This window comes from Medicago truncatula, chromosome 4 (genome assembly GCF_003473485.1).
Source record: "Medicago truncatula cultivar Jemalong A17 chromosome 4, MtrunA17r5.0-ANR, whole genome shotgun sequence".
Classification (NCBI taxonomy): Eukaryota; Viridiplantae; Streptophyta; class Magnoliopsida; order Fabales; family Fabaceae; genus Medicago; species Medicago truncatula.
The window spans coordinates 38,655,230-38,673,242 of NC_053045.1; the positions used below are offsets into that span (position 1 = coordinate 38,655,230).

The 18,013-nt window shown below is 34.4% G+C and overlaps 3 protein-coding genes across 6 annotated transcripts; 2 read left to right on the top strand and 1 right to left on the bottom strand.

The window, feature by feature from the left end:
• Positions 1–3,062: 3,062 nt before the first annotated feature.
• LOC112420889 (LOB domain-containing protein 22) lies at positions 3,063–6,271 on the top strand. Its single transcript, XM_024780669.1, has 3 exons — positions 3,063–3,636; positions 5,850–6,031; positions 6,116–6,271. Exons 1-3 carry the CDS (start codon positions 3,063–3,065, stop codon positions 6,269–6,271), a joined length of 912 nt encoding a protein of 303 aa, XP_024636437.1.
• Positions 6,272–9,637: 3,366 nt separating this feature from the next.
• Positions 9,638–14,770, top strand: LOC11411730 (glucosidase 2 subunit beta). 4 transcript variants are annotated; one of them, XM_013601235.3, is made up of 6 exons: positions 9,638–9,833; positions 9,923–10,036; positions 10,851–10,946; positions 11,563–11,745; positions 11,827–11,970; positions 13,660–14,770. In XM_013601235.3, exons 1-5 carry the CDS (start codon positions 9,734–9,736, stop codon positions 11,928–11,930), a joined length of 597 nt encoding a protein of 198 aa, XP_013456689.1. In that variant the 5' UTR covers positions 9,638–9,733; the 3' UTR covers positions 11,931–11,970; positions 13,660–14,770. The 4 variants fall into 4 exon arrangements, with proteins under 4 accessions (XP_013456689.1, XP_024637858.1, XP_024637856.1 ...); XM_024782090.2 differs by lacking the exon at positions 13,660–14,770 and adding an exon at positions 12,875–13,231; XM_024782088.2 differs by lacking the exon at positions 13,660–14,770 and adding an exon at positions 12,651–13,031.
• On the bottom strand, positions 13,518–15,028 carry LOC11405340 (ervatamin-B). The gene is made up of 2 exons (XM_039833366.1): positions 14,502–15,028; positions 13,518–14,263 (listed from the first exon to the last, which is right to left on the bottom strand). The coding sequence occupies exons 1-2, from the start codon at positions 14,992–14,994 to the stop codon at positions 13,674–13,676; spliced, it is 1,083 nt and encodes a 360-aa protein (XP_039689300.1). The 5' UTR covers positions 14,995–15,028; the 3' UTR covers positions 13,518–13,673.
• Positions 15,029–18,013: the final 2,985 nt, after the last annotated feature.

Below are 18,013 nucleotides of genomic sequence, written 5' to 3' on the forward strand. Positions count from 1 at the left end.
TCTGGAATGTTTAGGTTAATTATGATGAAATAGTATTATTGAAATGAGTAAGCAATATACACATCGAAAATGACGACTATACAAGTCTTTTGATCATGTTTGTTGTAGAAAACACTTGCAAAATGCGGACAAAAACGTGACTATAAAAAGAATCCATCTAAGACAAAATAAGAAACTCCAATACAACAAAACGAGGATGCATAGTCCCTACATTTATGCAAAAATCAAGGAACTAATACGAGTGAGGTTGTCAAGGCATCTGCACACACATTTGCCTTACAATAAGTATGACAAATCTTCACTTTTCACGACCGAGTCAACCAACCATAATTCGTTGCTTCGCTCTCCTAGCTTCAACCCTCTCTTTTGTATTAGCTGCCATATACCGACTAAAGGCGCTAGATATGTGTTACCAAGGCTGCATTGGTCTCTCAAATCAAACACAATGCTCCTCCTTATTCCTCTACTTACTCGAGGTATCACCACCAACATGCATGATTCAAATCAATATGCTACCACTCCTCCAAATTAGCATTGAAAAATTGATGCCTTATATCATTATCGACCACTCACGCCTGAAGGACAATCCCGAAGAAGTCTCAATCAGATCACTACAATGCCTACATTGAGCATCACCAAGATGCATTTTATGCTTCCTATAGTTAGTTAAAAGACGTTGATGCTTAACTATCATCATACAATGTATTATTCTTTCCGAAACTGCGAAAGACCACACTTGCCTCGATTCACTATCCCCAAGGCAAACAACTAGTTTACAAGAGAAGCCATTATCTGTTGCAAACTTTTACATAGAGTTAGACAAACTTATATGTGTTAGAGAACAGCTACGTGAGTGATGAGAGATCATGCACTGAAGAAAGAAGTTGACATGTTTCAGTGGAGAATGGGAGGTGTGTGCATAAATTTAAGTGAATGAGGGGAGGTATGTGCGGGTTATAAATGAATAAAAAGGGAAATAAGGTAAAAGACAAGAGGAGGAGCTATAGCCTATAGGTATATCAGAGATTTTCATCTATACCTATAATTTTAAAATCAAATTTTCACAAATAAACCTTCTTCATAACAAAATAAATTAGAAAAGTGGACGACACTCTTCTTAAAGCTAGTTTTAGATAAGAGTTGAGAGTATCTCCTATTAATCTAGAAGTGCAATGCAACACATTTTCTTGCTGGTTGCTCAAACAAAAACCAATTTCAACGCATCCATCCCACTTCTTTAAGGATAGCTGCATCAAGATTACACTTGACATATCCATCCATGCGACGGTGCAGTCCATTGACCACTATACAGCTGCTAGCGGTTGTCGCAATCTCTGTTGGCAGTTTTGTCCATCTGCTGTTCAGCAAGCACAAACACCCAGTAATTGATTAGCCCGGAACAAAATGCAAAACATTAACTAATTGCATTTGTCCATATGGTTAGATCTTCCTTCAATTGAGTAGGTTATATGTAAATACTAAGGTTGATAGAATGTGGTGGAGCCAGAAATAAAGTTCAGTGGACTATCGAAATAAACTATAATATATAAACATAAAATTATTTATGTTGTAATAAACATTAAACACAAAATTCACCATAAAAATTTAAACTACATCCCTTAAATAATTTAAAATAATCTTGTACACGTTTCGAGTGATTTGAAAATGTAACTGTGACGTGTATTGAGAAAGAGAAGAGGGTGAAGAGTGATAAGTTTTTAGGTGGAAAAAAGATATACATTATGAAAGTATGCATTTATACATTTACGAAAAGGAGAGTCATGGTGGAGTAAAGCCAAGTCATTACAAACAACAACCTTCAATAGTTGGGTCGGTGATCGCCAGAAGGTCATTGAATGTATTAGGGTGGATTGAGAGAACTAGTGAAACAATTGACGGATCAAGTCTATTTTAAAGATGAGTTGTGGGGCCACGGAGGACTGAGCCTTGGCCCAGTCAAAAAAAAAAATATATAAAACATTAAATCAGAAAAGTTAGCATTTAAATATTAGGTTTATTGGTTAAAAAAAAACATAATCCAAGATTTGTAACAAAAACACCATAATCCGAGAGAGGACAAAAGCGAAGTGCGGAAGTAGCGGAACTGTATCCAGAGTTAGTTTCTTTTTTCTTGAAAGTTCTTGTTACGATTTAGTTGGTATTTGTATCTTATTTTTCGGGTTAACATTATCTCCTAAACAAACTTCATCTTTAAATAATCATCACTCCAAGAGTCACGTACCTTAGCAATCTTTCCGTGCTTCTCCAACACTCAACAATACTGCTTTTTCTATACATAACAGGTATATGTTATTTATACTTATTCATGATTTTTCATTTGTTTGAACGCAATAACTATTTCCGCAGGTTTGTATCTTGAACTATTCTACTTCAATTTTCTGTTTTGTGGTGTTTTTTTTGAGACATGCATTATGTATTATAAGAGCATTAACAAGTTTAGATTCTTTTTAATTATATGGGGGCTTTTGGCATGTCACATATATGCAATTAAGCACAGTCACACTCTTCAATTCTTCTCATATTCGTTTGTTTCTTCTTTTTTAATCATCGCATGCATATATTTAACAATACCAACAAAGTCACAAAACTCAAAAACAAGAGGTACGAACAGTAATAGTATATTTGATGTATAGATTTAGAAGATGTGTAAAAAAAGGGAAGTATATTTAAAAAGATGAATTTCTATGAATGGTGAGAGGAAAAGTTAAGTTAAGTTAGGTTTTATAATAGAAAGAAAATTTACTTATGATTTGGTTCCCAACTTTCATGTTAAGATTTGTCAAAAAATAAATAAAGATTCCATGTTAAGTCAATACATGTAAAATATTTTAAACATGTATTCTCTATCCTCTAAATCCCCTCAAAATATTGAGGGTATAGATAATTTGTAGCTTGTTTGATGGTGCAGTCGTTAGTAAACCAAACTCTCATTTTTCTAAAACAAATATTTTTATATATAAAAGTTTTAGCACAAAATCTGCTTCTATTAATTATATGATTATTATCTTATATATGAAATTTACTTTAAATCTCCTTGTAGGATGCAGAGAAATATTATTAGTAATAATAATGGGGTGCATCAAGCATGTGCAGCATGCAAGCATCAAAGGAAAAAATGCAGTGAAAATTGCATATTAGCACCATACTTTCCATCAAACAGAAGTAGAGAATTCAAAGCAGTGCACAAAGTGTTTGGTGTTAGCAACATAACAAAGTTTGTAAGGAATGCTCAAGAGGGAGATAGAAGAAAAGTTGTGGATTCATTGATATGGGAAGCACTTTCTAGGCAAAAGGATCCAATAAATGGTTCTTATGGAGAGTATACAAAAGTTTACAATGAGTATAAAAGATTATTTGATGAACTTAAGATGTTTAGAGATCATCAAAACCAATTGGTGCAAGTGCAACCTCAAGGGAAAGTTAGAGCAGAAACACCTGATCATAATGCTGTAGATTATCATCATCTTCATCATGGAAATCATAAGAATGGTATTGTTGATTCTACTACCATTTATAATACATATTGTTCAAATTATTTACAAGATCTTGATAGTTTGAGGACAGAAGTTGTCATCCCAAATATTCAGCAGCACTCACAGTCATACTATATTGCAGGTACCACCAATCTCATGATTTTTGTTAAAATTAATTGATCATGCATGAGTTAAATTATGTTGTTTGTTATTTAATTTATGAGGTCTTAGTTGATACCATTGTTACACTATTGTGTCAAACTTCAAATTGTTGTGACATTATCAAATATATGGTAAAGAGTGCACAAAAAAGTCCTCAATAGTCACAAGTATGCTACCATAGTGCTATTTAATTTGGTCAAACTATACTAAGGTAAAATAACTCAAATCTAATGTATCATTTTGCTGTTTCAATTCAATATTTTAGGTGACGAATTCAATCAGTGAAGAATGGGAGCATGGAAGAAGATACATGGGTTGGCAATCAAGCAGAGTGAAGGAAGTTTCATATTTGGATTTGGAATTTGAAGACTAAGATATATACTTTTTTTTTTGTTCTTACTGAGATATGGAAGTTAAACAATAAAATGAGATATTCTCATCTTAATGGTAGAAATAGAATGTGGATGACGTTTTTTAAATTTCATGTCTTTTTTTTTTAGTTAAACATTATATATTTTCCAGAGAATATACATCAGTTTGTATAGGACCTACATTAAGTAAGTGACGCCTTTATTTTTTTTCTCATCTGGTTTTATCAATCATTTTTTACCTCTCATTTCTTTTTGCTAATTCTTTTACCCTAAAAATAGTTTGACGACTCGTTTGATCGACATAATAGGATTACAAAATAAGAGTAAATAGAAGATGGTCGAAGAAAATTAAGATATGTGTGTTATACATATTTGATAATAAACTAGATATTATTATTTAGACAAAACTAAGTAAAATTATTCAATTTAATCAGATTTAATTTAATTTTAAACTAGTTTCTATCGTATCTTTTCACTCTCTTTTATTCCAATCAGAAATTTTTCTTTTTGAGAGGAACATGCTTATAATATTTCATTAGTTATCAAACTGTAGATACGTGATGATATACATCAATACAAGTTAGAAGCAGTTGATAATATGGCTATCCATGGTAAAGCGTGAAAAAAAAAATTAATATTTTAATAAAAATATAATAATTTAAAAAAAAACTGTTAATAGTTTAAAATTTTCAAAATTCTCTTTAAACCTCAATATGTATTGGGACAACCCTGACTGACTTACGTATAGTTATAATATAATTCCAATAAATCCGATACCATTTTTAATATATAAAACATTCTTTACACAAGCATTCGATCACAAGATATTAATTTGTCTTGCCACATTTTTTTTTAAAAGAGAAATTTGGGATAATCTCACACATAAACCCTCCATAGAAAATAAATCATTTAACGGTGAGACATAAACAAACTAAGAAAATTGATGTTGACACATTTGGTTAGGCTGAGACACACGAGTAATTTACTTAAATGCCATTCGGCAGTTAACTGCCAAATTTTGTGGAAACCGGCTGCAGTTAACTACCAAGGTTTTCCTCGGCAGTTAAATGCCAATGCGTGCTGAACATAAACAGAAACAGAAACAGAAACAAAAACTCAGTTTTCTAGTTTCCTTCAATCAAAAAACTTCCAAAACCATCCAACTCCTCCAATTTCGATTTTTGAGCAAAATCAAGTGCATCATCTCCATTTAATCACAAGTAAGTATCTTGACTCATTTTTAATCATAATGTTAGTTTGTGTAGGTTTTTTAAAAAAAAAAGGTAGTTTGCACGTGGTTAGGGTTGATGTTGGAATTGAAAATTCGATGATTGCATGTATTTTATAGTTGAACGTTGTTGCTTTAATTGATGTTTGAATGATGTTAGAGTATAATGTAATTTTGAATGGTGGGAAAAGAACACATTTTTAGTATGTTTGATACTTTGCACACAAAGTGTTTGATAAAATATCTCAATGACAATTTTATTGATTATTTAGTTAGTTTAGGTTATGAGTATGATGTTAATTGTAGTTTGAAAAAGTGTATATTGAATTAGGTTGAATGTGGTTTTGATTTTTCACCGAAGATGAATGTTTATGTTTAGTTTAGGTTATGTTTAGGTTGAATGTGTATGATAATGCATTTGATTATTTACGTTTGAATGTGAATGATAGTGTGTATGATAATGTTTAGGTTCAATGTGTTTGTTTGATAAAGTGGTTGAATGTGAAAGTTTAGGTTATGTTTAGGTTTACTGAGTTTGATAAAGTGGTTGAATGTATAAGTTGAATGATGTTAATTTTTAAATTTTTTGTGTAGATATGTCTGATCAGAACCCAATTGATCCATCTAAGATGATTGGTGGTAGGCGTGCGTTGACTCAAAACCACCGAAAGGAGAGGCAAAGCGGGCACATCCCAAAGAGGGGAAGACGTGGGAGGGGGGATGGTTCAGGGACTTCGCAGGAGGCTTATCAGGCTACACAGCCTGAAAAGTCGCAGGTGGTTGATCCGAGCCAGGAGGTGGAGTACCTGAATTATTAGGATCAGGTACACCACAATGGGACTGATGGTGGGTATGACCAGGATCATATACCAGAGCAGCAACATATAGCAGATGATGATGATATTGCAGCAGCGGTTGCCCCAGCAGTGTTACCTTTGGAGCCTCCCTTTCCTGGAGGATCGGAAGATATATCTCTGTTGCACTCTTATGCCAAGCATGTGGCATTGCCGCTTTAGTATAATTGAGATAATGTAAGTGTTATTTTTAATTATCTTAAATTATCATATGCAACACAAATTAATGTTTTAATTTTTTTTTTTATATGTGTTTGTTATAATTTTTTTTTATATGTGTGTTTGTTTAATTATTTTCTTTATTTCAACTTTTATTGTTTTGTTTATGTTTAATTATGATTTAAATTGTTTTTGTTATGTGTTTTTTTTCTAAGTTTTAAGATTTACATGTGTTATGTTTTATTTTTGCATTTGTTAAGTTTTATTTTGTTTAGTTAAATGTTTATATTGTTTAATGTATAAATTGTTTAAACTATGTTTATTTTTCTATTATTTCAAGTTCGTAAGGTGCGTTACGTAAAACCGATTAATCATGGGGCTAAGATTTTGAGTCTCAGACTTCCAAACGGGAATCAGGATTGGTTTTGGGATCCGCTTAGGGAGAGCGGGTTACATGATTTGGTTTACCTGGGCTACACCACTGTGCCTCATGCTTTGCTGATGACATTATGTGAGAGGTGGCATCCCGAGACGAGCACTTTTCACACGGTCTTGGGGGAGATGACTGTGACTTTGGATGATGTCGCATGTCTTATGCATCTTCAGATTGAAGGGAGGATGCTGAGTCATGGGAAGAAGATGTTGAAACATGAGGGAGTGACACTACTGATGAAGCACTTAGATGTGTCGCAGGAGGAGGCAGAGAAAATTACCGAAAAAGAGTATGGTGGGTACATTAGTTATCCGCATCTGAGGCCGAGGTACCTTAATAGGGCTAACAGATTGGCGGATCCAGAGGATCCTGGGGATGTAGAGGAGCTGCAGAGGGTTAGGACATTTCGTGTGAAGTGTTATCTCTTATATCTTGTTGGATGCTTGTTGTTTGGTGATAGAAGCAACAAACGCATCGAGTTGGTCTATCTGACGACCATAGAGGAGGGCTACGCAGGGATGCGTAATTATTCCTGGGGAGGGATGATACTGGCATACCTATATGGCGAGTTAGTTGAGGCATGTAAGCCTGGAGGTAGAGCTCTTGGGGGAAGCGTGACACTTCTCACTGTAAGAACTTATAAATGTGTACCTTACCTTTTATTTTTTTGTTATATTTTTCGTGCATAAAAATTTATAAATGTGATTTGTTTGGTTTGTGCAGACATGGTTTTTGGCCCATTTTCCGAAGTTTTTCAGTGTTGATCCAAACACCGACTATGTTGAAAACTTTCCGATTGCGGCGAGGTGGAAGCTACAGAAGGGTCATGGAGAGGGGTTGATGTATCGCTCATTGCTTGATCGTATTCAGTTTGATGACGTATGCTGGAGGCCGACGAAGAGCACATGGAGATCCAGGGTTTTGAGGAGATATTCTGGTACTCAGGCTAGATTATTTGCGGTGTTCGTCACTTGCCTGAGAGGGTGTTGAGGCAGTACGAATACGTCTAGACGATCCCTAGACATCCGACGGATGTTGTAGAGCTGACACCGCCTCAGATTGTGCAGGCATTCGTAGACTTCTGCACTCACACGTTTAAGGAGGCCGATTGGGGTGAGCTGGCAGCAGAGCAGACATGGCGTATGAGGGAATGTTGTGTGTTATGATACACTAAGGTGTCTCACCCTCAGATTTTGCCACCTCTTCCAGGAGATCTTCGGAGGCCAACAAATGAAGAGCATATCATTGCAGAGTAGTGTGAGCGGTACGAGGCGAGAAGTCTGCGATTTATTTTTATTAATTTTTCCGGATTTTTTAAATTTTTTCATAAAATTTCCAGGTTTTGTTTTAATTTTTTAAGATTTTTTTCGTTTTTAAATTTCACGTTTTATAAAATTATAGATATTTTTTAAATTATAAATGATGTTACGTTTTTAAATTTCATGTTTTTAAAATTTTTTAAATTATATCTATAATTTTTTCAGATTTTTTTCATTATTTTTTATTTTACCAGATTTTTTTAATCATTATTAATTTTTCCATTTTTTTTTAAATTTTTATGTATTTTTTTAAGTTTTTTAATTTTTTTTTATTTAAAAAAAATCACAAATGCCACGTGACGTTCATTTACACGCATGGCATGAAAAAAAATTAAAAATTAAAAATAAAATTGACACGTCATTGCCACGTAGGAGATTCTGCTGACACATTGGGGTGAGGGGTCAATCCTGAAGAATATTCATTTTTGAAGAGTGGAATCTAAATTTTTTTTTTAGAGGGGTTAAAACCAAAAGTGCACTATATTATAGGGGCCAAAAATACTATTAACCCTAAATTAAAAAACATACGAAATACAATAAATAGGAAATAAAGACTAGATTTCTACTGATGTGTAATAATAATGCAATCTTTGCAGGAATGACCAGGCATCCTACAAACGCCGCATCTTCTCTTAGTTTTCACATCGTCCATCTCGGTCCTAATGCGAGTAATTGGTGGACGACCTTTCTTTGTCCTACGCATTGACTTGTTGGGAACCACCTTCAGTCCTTCATAATCAGGCCAATATGTCTGGTGGTGAACCACGTCGAAGTGGATGTTGTATACGGCGTATACACACTCATTCGTGAATTTGTTATCGACAAAAGTCTTGTAGTCGTGACAAAAGTTAGAACATGCGGCAATGACATGTGAGCATGGTAGGTGTAACGCTCTGAATCGTCCACAGTCACACCATTTATTTTGCAGGTCCACCTCTTATTCTCCCTTTGGTGATCCTTCTTTATGGTCGATGGTTTCACAGACGGAAAAGGTATACCGATCCCGGTCAAACTGAGTGACATGATGACTGTTGGATTTAATCACCTCATCCCTGAGATATTTCATGATGTTTGCTAAGAATGGCTCACCAGAATTTACCCTTGTCGCTGCCTCATGTCCTCTTTTAGCAAACAAGGCCGCCAACCTATAATATGATGTTTGTTTAGGATATATTTTCATTACTTGGTGTATATTTTCATGACATTTGGCCGTTTCGTTGTATTTTCTGACATTTGTTGTTACTTTGTTTCGATGACATATATTTATGACAATTGTTCGTTTCCGTATCATATTTTCAATTTCAATTATGTTGGTAATTTTCTTTGATTGACTTTATGATTTGACATTGAAACAATGTGTTTACAATGTGTAAAAACAAATGTAACAGGTTCTGCCTCAAGAGGTTCTGCCATTTTATAGCTTCAAGACGCCTCGACAGTTAACTGCCGCCGATTTCATTTTTTCTCAATAATTAACTGCCGAAAAGCATTTACGTATTTTACTCGTGTTTATGTCAAACAAGATGTGTTAAGAGGAGTTTTCACAAACCAAACCTCTCATGTCATTGATGTCAACAACTAACTGCAAAGTAAAATAAAGTCAAGTCAACACCATACGAGGCTCGTTTATCTCATCTCAAAGAACATTAGTACTGCAATACAAAGCAATCTATGACTATTGTAATGTAACACACTTTCATTATTCACATCGACATGGATTCTTTATGTTTCCACTCTGTTCTTCTTCTCCTCGTTTCTACTGCATCTTGTCTTTCCTTTTCACACCCTTCTTTTCTTGGCGTACACCCTCTAGGTAATGCAATATCTCTCACCCTTTTTGCTCTAACCCCAAACCATTTTCACTTATTTCTTATTTTGGATGATTTTGGTTTTGTGGTTCAGATGCTCAATATTATAGCTCTGAGTTTATCAAGTGCAAGGATGGATCAAAATCCTTCTCTAGAGACCGTCTCAATGATGATTTCTGTGACTGTTCTGATGGTACTGATGAACCTGGTATGTGTTATCAATCATATCATTCATACAATACATGATCAATTTTAAGAGTAATTTCATTACAAATATCTTACTTTACCTCAGTGACATATTACTATTGGTTGAAAAATCAAAGATGAAAAGGTTAATAAAGAAACTTGAAAAAAATGCCGCATTCCTCATTAATATTTTCCTTTTTTTTCTTCTTCTCAATATTGTTTAGATTTCATTAATAGAATTAACTGTTAATTTATGATTATTTCATCTTGTGCAAAATGTTTGATAGTTTTCTACTTGGGTTGTGTGGTCAATATGCCTTCGAATATATGATGATTCGAATCATGGTTCTGAAATTGAGTTCAGGTTGCATTCTGGCTAGTGGGATTCGAATTCAATATAAGCATGATTCGAATCATGCTGTTAAAAAGCAATTTTTGTTGTGTTATCTTAAACTGTTGGGGCTTATTTTTTGTAACAAGTCTGTATCTTTTCTAAAGACTCATTCGTAGTGAATCAGAGACCTCCTCTTCCGCAGACGTAGGTCAATTTTGGGCCGAACTGCGTAAACAATCTTGGTGTTGTTTCTCTACTCTCTTTATCATTGTCTTTGGATTGATTGTTTGGATTATCTTTGCACATAAGTTCTAGATTCGTTCTAGGTTGAATCTTTCTTTGCTTGGACTGTTTAGTTTTGGTTGTCATTGTTATTTGTTCCACTTTGTCATTGTTATTTGTTACACACAGAGTATGCTGACTGTATCAAAATGTTAAGGTGGACTTTTATTCCATTCATAATAACTTGTCAGGAGGTTGTTTGTTGTTCATTTATCTGCAGGAACTTCAGCTTGTTCGGCAGGAAAGTTTTATTGTAGAAACCTAGGAAGCAAGCCACAGTTTATAGTTTCTTCCCACGTTAATGATCGCTTTTGTGGTAAACATTTCTCTCGTATTTTTTTTTTCCATTTATGTTTATCACTTGGGTGACATTGGCCAATCACAATGTCACAATGCTTACAAGCATTGTGACATTGTGATTGGCCAATGTCACCAATGTCACCTAACTCTATGTCACCCAAGTGCCACCCCTAAGTTTCTTGTTCAGGCCTGTTTTTGGCATTTTGCCAAGTCAAAGGAATAGACTAGAGATCTTATTCCATAAGGCATTAAGTTATTGAAAATGATGGATTGTTTATGTTTCCCTTTGAAATTGTCTGGATGATGATCGAGTAAAACATTAATCTCCATATCTTTCACTTGCAAATGAAACAAACTAGTCTATGTAATTAATGTATGAAATTTTGGTTCATTTTTCCTTACTGGTCTTGACCTGTTTTGAACTCATCACTTATCAGACTAATCAATTCATAAATACGAATTTTTCAGTAACTGAAAATTTCTGTTGCAATTGTTCTTGTTTAACATTTCACATAAGCAAAATATTCTTTCACGTAAAGTGAATTGGCAATGAAGTTATTACTTACTAGATATTTAAGCTTTTTCTTCTGTCCTCAACTTTGAGGTACAATTTTCATTCAATATTACTGCAGATTGTTGTGATGGGAGTGATGAATATGATGGAACCATTCGTTGTCCCAACACATGTGTCATGGGTGGGAACGCAGAGAACATGTATGGCAATTACAATTCAAAAGTACGCGATCAGAGTGTTTTTTCTGAAAAAGAAACAGAAAATGGAGCGAAGGCAGAGGAATCAGCTCATAGCCTCAGTGGTAACTTACTAGTTCTTATCCAACAAAATTTTCCTGTCTTTACAATTTTGGGTAAATATAAATTGGAAGTTGCTGGTTTAGGTTTGAAATTGGCAATTATTCTACAAGTGGTTGTAGTTGCTTTTCTGGTATTTCTATGGAGTTTCCGTTGCTACACCAGATATAGGAGGAGGCGTTCCCGCTGAATTAAAAGAGACCTTGGTGTTTACATGATTTTGAACTGTGGTAATATTTTAAATATATTCTTCATTCTCCCTTTCTCAGTTCTTCTTGATTATTATGAATTGATGATGTCAGAGCTGATTTATATTGTAAGAAGTATAAGTTTTCTATAGATTAAAAAGAAAAAAAATAGGAGAGATAAAACCAAAAAAGAGAGAGAACAAAACCTTCGTTATACAAAATACATATCATGTTGGTTGGCCTCATATCTTTGAGGCCCTACAATTAAGTTGAAGAGTATAAATTAAATATACTTTTCCGTAATATCAAGATTCTCTTTGATGGTATGCACTTATTAGTGGTTGCTATTGCTACTGATTTTTATTTGATTTCACCCAGTAATCTCTTATTCTCTAAAACTTTCATGGAAAAATGCGGTACACGGGAACACATGAATTGTGCATGGTAAATGGTTTCACATGTGCTTACTATCATTAAAGTTGTAGAATGTCATTGTTTTAATGGTGGGTTTGGCTTAAAAGTTCGTCTTTGTGTGATGCACAACAAACACATATCTGCTGTTTGTTATCGTGGGTACCTTTTCACATGTAGCTTTTCAATATTCAGAGTAGAACTATATTGATTCCATTCATATTTCATTGCATATTTTGCATCATAATGTTTAAATGTAGTTATACGTTTGTTTATGTTAAATTATAGAAGCACTCTATATTTCATTGCAGAATCTGTCATAATGTGCCACATGGGTTATACCATTTTCGGGATTTTATAATTGTATGATACTTATGTCGCATTGAAACCTCAGGTTGAAGGCGTGTCCGAGTGTCTGACATGTGTTGATGTCCGACACTCATACAACACCGACACACGTGGTTACATTCATTACTTTCATTTTCTCAAATTGAAACCTCAGTTCTTGTTTAACCAAATTATACTGTATACCCAGGAGGAATATATTTTAGCCAGTACTGCTGTGCTGGTGCATGGAATATGGCTTGTTCTGTGAGACATTTTTTCAATATAGCAATCAAGTCGTACGTGTTGAATTATTTAAACTGGACTAATTCTAGTTCTTAATAGTTAATATCAATCTGGTTGTTACATGTAGCAAACTCTTCAGGCATCAGAATATTGGTGTCACCATTCTTTTCTCAATTAAACAATAACACTGCTATAGGATGAATTTGCACTTTGAGAAATGGGACACTGTTCTTAGATTTGCAACATAACTGTGAGCATGAACTATGAAGTTATCAAAAGTGGACTATATAATTAGATATCACTGAACTATTGAATTTACTCATCATTAGCCTTATAATTGACTTTTGATCCATTCACTTGGCTACACTTAATCAACTATGTTCATTGCCCAAATCAGCCATCGCTTCTGATTTATTACTACTTATACTTTAAAGAAAATTAGTGCATATAGAGTCAAATTACTCATCTTTTTTTATTTCCCTTTTTACTAGAATTATACCATAATTTGTAAAGAGTGTCACTTGTATTTTTAAATTTTAATTGGAGCTGCTTGAATGGTTCATCATAATTTCTGCCTGAAGGACATTTTTTCTGACTAATTTGTCAGCTAATAAATCATTAAGGCACTAACTAAATGTTTCCCTTTTGCATACTATAAATTTTTTCCAATCGCTGCAGTTTCATACTTGAATTTGTCTTGAAATTATTAAATATAAGTAAATTTGTTGAGGTGATATTCAACCATTGCAGGTCAATAAGCTAAACTACACTAGAGGGTAGCTGGCTTGCATAGCAATGCCACACATACCTTCTTTACTCAAAGTGTCGCGCTTCATCCTGATATAACCAGATTCACCCCAGTCAGCACCCCATGAATTCTTCACAATCCAATACTTATTAATAGTTTCTTTTCCATATCCAACTACGGTTACACCATGATTGAGTTGCTTTCCACAAATGCCAGAGAAAACGCCTTCTGAATAAAACTGAAATGAATAACCTCCTGCATCAATTGCAACAGACACAGGTTGATGAGCAGCTGCAGCTTTAAGCTTAGCCTCATTATCAGCAGGAACTTCTTCATATCCACTTATACTCGCAGCATAATGTGCGGCTTTTTCCATCTTACAGGTACCATCTACACCTTCATAAGGATAGTCTTGTTCGGTGGTTAGTCCACCATTTTCTATAATGAATGTATATGCTGTCTCCATTAAGCCACCTTGACAACCTTGGTTACCACTTTTAACATCACAATCTATCAGTTCTTGTTCAGACAGAGAGATCAATTTCCCTGATTTTATTTTGTTGATGCCTTCTACAGCTGCCACTGCAGCGAATGCCCAACAACCTCCTACATGAACACAACTTAAAAGTAGTTGAAACAACCATCTTGAAAGAATGTTCCACAAGTTAAAATACCAATTTTTCGTACAATATCAAGTTAAAAAAACATTGGCAGAGTAAGAATGTTCCTTAAGTTGTAAGAAATCACATAAGTAACATAGCTTGAATCGCATAATATGGTGAAACTGAAATAGCATAACCTAGAACCTCTAAAAGCCATGCAATTCTGTTACAAGAAACATTACCACATTGGCCTTGATCCATGATTTCAGTTACTGCTCCCTCCTTCCTCCAATCCTTGCTTTCTGGAAGATCACCGTGTTCATCATACCTGAATCCTGTATTATGTGAACGCAACCTAGTACTAAGACCCATATAAGTACTTTGAAACTCTTCATTTGTAAGATCTGCAAATTTATTGTCTGTTAGATTGTAGGAGTTTTTCTGCGCGTTTTTGCACTGTATGTATTGAACATTTGCTTGGTAAATGCCAAAACGGACTTCCCTTTCGTCATTATGCTTGTATTTTCGACCATGTCGTTTCACCCAACCATCAAACCTCTTCTTCATGGCTTCTACGTCAGATGATTTTTGTTTGTGTGTTGGAGGACATTCGCTTTCGCTTGCAATTACACATGTATTACATAACATGAGAAGAATGAAGATAGTGGTGGTTAATATTGTACTTGTCATCATGGCTAGTTTACAATGCAAATGAGAATGAGAGCATGCATTCATATTTATCACATAAACATTGTGTTCTTTTGTGGCATTTTAAGTACACAAATATCTTCTTCTGTCCATGTTTTTTGTGCTTGCGGGTTTTAATAAGGTAAGGTTTCTTCATTTTCTCTGCATGACCTTATAAACACGTACGTATAGGTCTTTTATTACTTTAGGTTTTAGAGTTCAACACAAATTTTTTTATTTGAAAGGATAGTTCAACATGATAATAATGTCAGCTAATGAAATTTCAAAGGGAGAGACTTTTGATACCTCCATTTTTTCCATTAAATCTGGATTTTTGGTACGTTTATAAGTTTATTTCCGAACAGAAAAATGGGTACCATAACATTTTACTATCCGGAAATTTACTTCAGGAAGGTAAAATTGGTACCAAAGAATATATAACTCCGATTCCGAACCGGTGAATTAAAATTTATTGGATAAAACTGTTGTGCAAAAAGTTGCACGCAATTTCAATTGGTATTGAGAAATTTGTTACTCTTTCCTAGGCCTTGATGATTAAAATTGCATCTTCAAATAGAAAACTCAAAAGCATTCCTCGTTTGTAAGATGAAAGACGAAGCAAATCCTGTGTATTAATATTGTTCACTCTTCCTCCTTCTGTATTTCATTAATAGAGTATTAGTAATTGTTTTGATCCCTAAGCTAATTTTTTGGTTTCATTTTGATCCCATAAATAATTGTTATTCCATTTAGATCCCCTAAATTGTACTTTTGTAATCTGTTACTTAAATTGGTCTTTTCCGTTAATTTATAATCACAAGTGTATAAGGCGGACTAACAACGCAGATGATCCACCAAAGACCTCGTTAATTATTTACATTTAATTCATTTGATCTTTTTGTTGAAAAAGAAACTATTGAATCTCCGCATGTCTACTATATCTAATACTACACCAATCAACATTAAAATTGCTCTTTAGGCATGCAAAATTGCTCTTAGGTACCCCAAAATTACCCATAGTACGAATGAAGTCTATAGAGCAATTTAAGGATAAAACTACATGTGAGTCATTTTGCAATACCTGAGAGCAATTTTGGAAGTCTAAAGAGCAACTTTCATCAACATTAATCCTAGTATTTTGAACTTCATAATAAAGCCCAATAGTTCAAATGGAGCCCAATAGATCCCTCAAAACCCAACAGCAGACGATCGTTAATTTTTCAAACTAACCAACAACTGCACCCTTAGAAGAGAAGAGATTATCTTAAGATTACAACATACAAAGCTGTTGAGAACAAATTAAAGCAAATCAAACATGACTTGGACACACCGTCAATCTTCATCTGAATCTGCTTCATATTATCCTGCCACTGCCCAAAAGCCCAAACATCATAATAGAATTCCAAAACAAAAGTTATCAGAAGAATACAAAGACGAGGACAACGATAATAATAGTACTGATGCAGACGATGTGGATTCTGAATCTCAAGAGGATCAACACCGACAGTTTGAAGATGAAACCGAAGAAGAGGAAGAAGACAATGATGACGATGACGATGATGTTTCTGAATCCTTGTCCAATGCACCACATGGTAAACCATCTTTCTCACAAGAAGCACACATTGGCAATGTTCCAGAAAGCCCTTCAGTTTCTTCTTATAATGTCCGAAATCCCACACAACCCATGAATGCATCTTCATACATACAAATCGCTCCTTTACCAATTTTTCGTGGCACTCCAAACGAATCCCCAATAACCCATTTGAGTCGTTTCAACAAAGTATGTAGAGCAAACAATGCATCCTCCGTTGAAATGCAAAAGAAGATCTTCCCTGTCACACTTGAAGAAGAATCTGCACTATGGTACGACCTCAACATCGAGCCTTATTACATTTCTCTTTCATGGGATGAAATCAAGTTGTCGTTTTTACAAGCCTATTACGAAATTGAACCCGTTGAGGAGTTAAGGTCAGAACTTATGGGGATTCATCAAGGTGAGAAGGAACGTGTAAGATCCTACTTTCTGAGGCTGCAATGGATTTTGAAGCGGTGGCCGGAACATGGGTTGGAAGACGATGTTATCAAAGGGGTATTTGTGAATGGATTGAGGGAAGAGTTTCATGATTGGGTTCTCATGCAGAAACCCACATCTTTGAACGATGCATTGAGATTGACATTTGATTTTGAGTATGTGAGAAGGATTAGTGGAAAGAAGGAAATTGTTTCTACTTGTGGGTTTTGTGAGGGGCCGCATGAAGAGAGTAGTTGTGGAGTTAGGGAAGAGACGAGAGAACTATGGAGACAAAGTGGGAAGAAAGAGGGAAGTGATAAGGTTGCCAAAGATCTTTTTAGATGATTTTCTATGGGAGAAAGTAGTGGTCTAGGGAAGATTGAAATGAACGAAGGTGAAAAGGGCGGTGAAACTGTGGCGGGGGGAGTATGAAAATAGACCAGTGTCAATGCACAAAACAGCTGTGTTGGAAGAAAACTCTTTCAAGGAATAGCAGCCTTGAGTCTAGTTTATTTTTATTTCTATTATGACTGATAGATTCAGAATTGTGTTTTACACATAGAGCTTTATTTAATTAGTAGGGAAGTTGTTTTGTATATAGACTCATTTTGGCATAGAATTGAATAACTTACCATGCATGAAAATATTATTTAGCTAGTAGTATATATGTGGAATTAGCAGTGATTGGTTTGTGAATAAATAAACGTGCATTCATTGTTAGAAGATGGTATTTCAATAGGATTTGTTATTGTACAATAATCTTTACACTATATGGTTTATAGGTAATCTGATTTTGATTGTTATTTAGTTCATTATCTACCTTTCCATTGTTTTTGTCTCTTGTTGCTTGGCCACAATTCTTAGCAAGGGAAAAGAAACAAGATTTCTACCCTATTGTTAATTGTTTTTGTTCTGGTCTATTTCATTCTTAAGTTTTACCTATTGTATGTGGAAAATTGTATTTAGGAGTATTGTTTTGTGTACTTCTTATTATATTGAATACTGATGCAACTTCATATTGATACACTGCTATTTTTCTCTGTTTTTTTTCCTTTC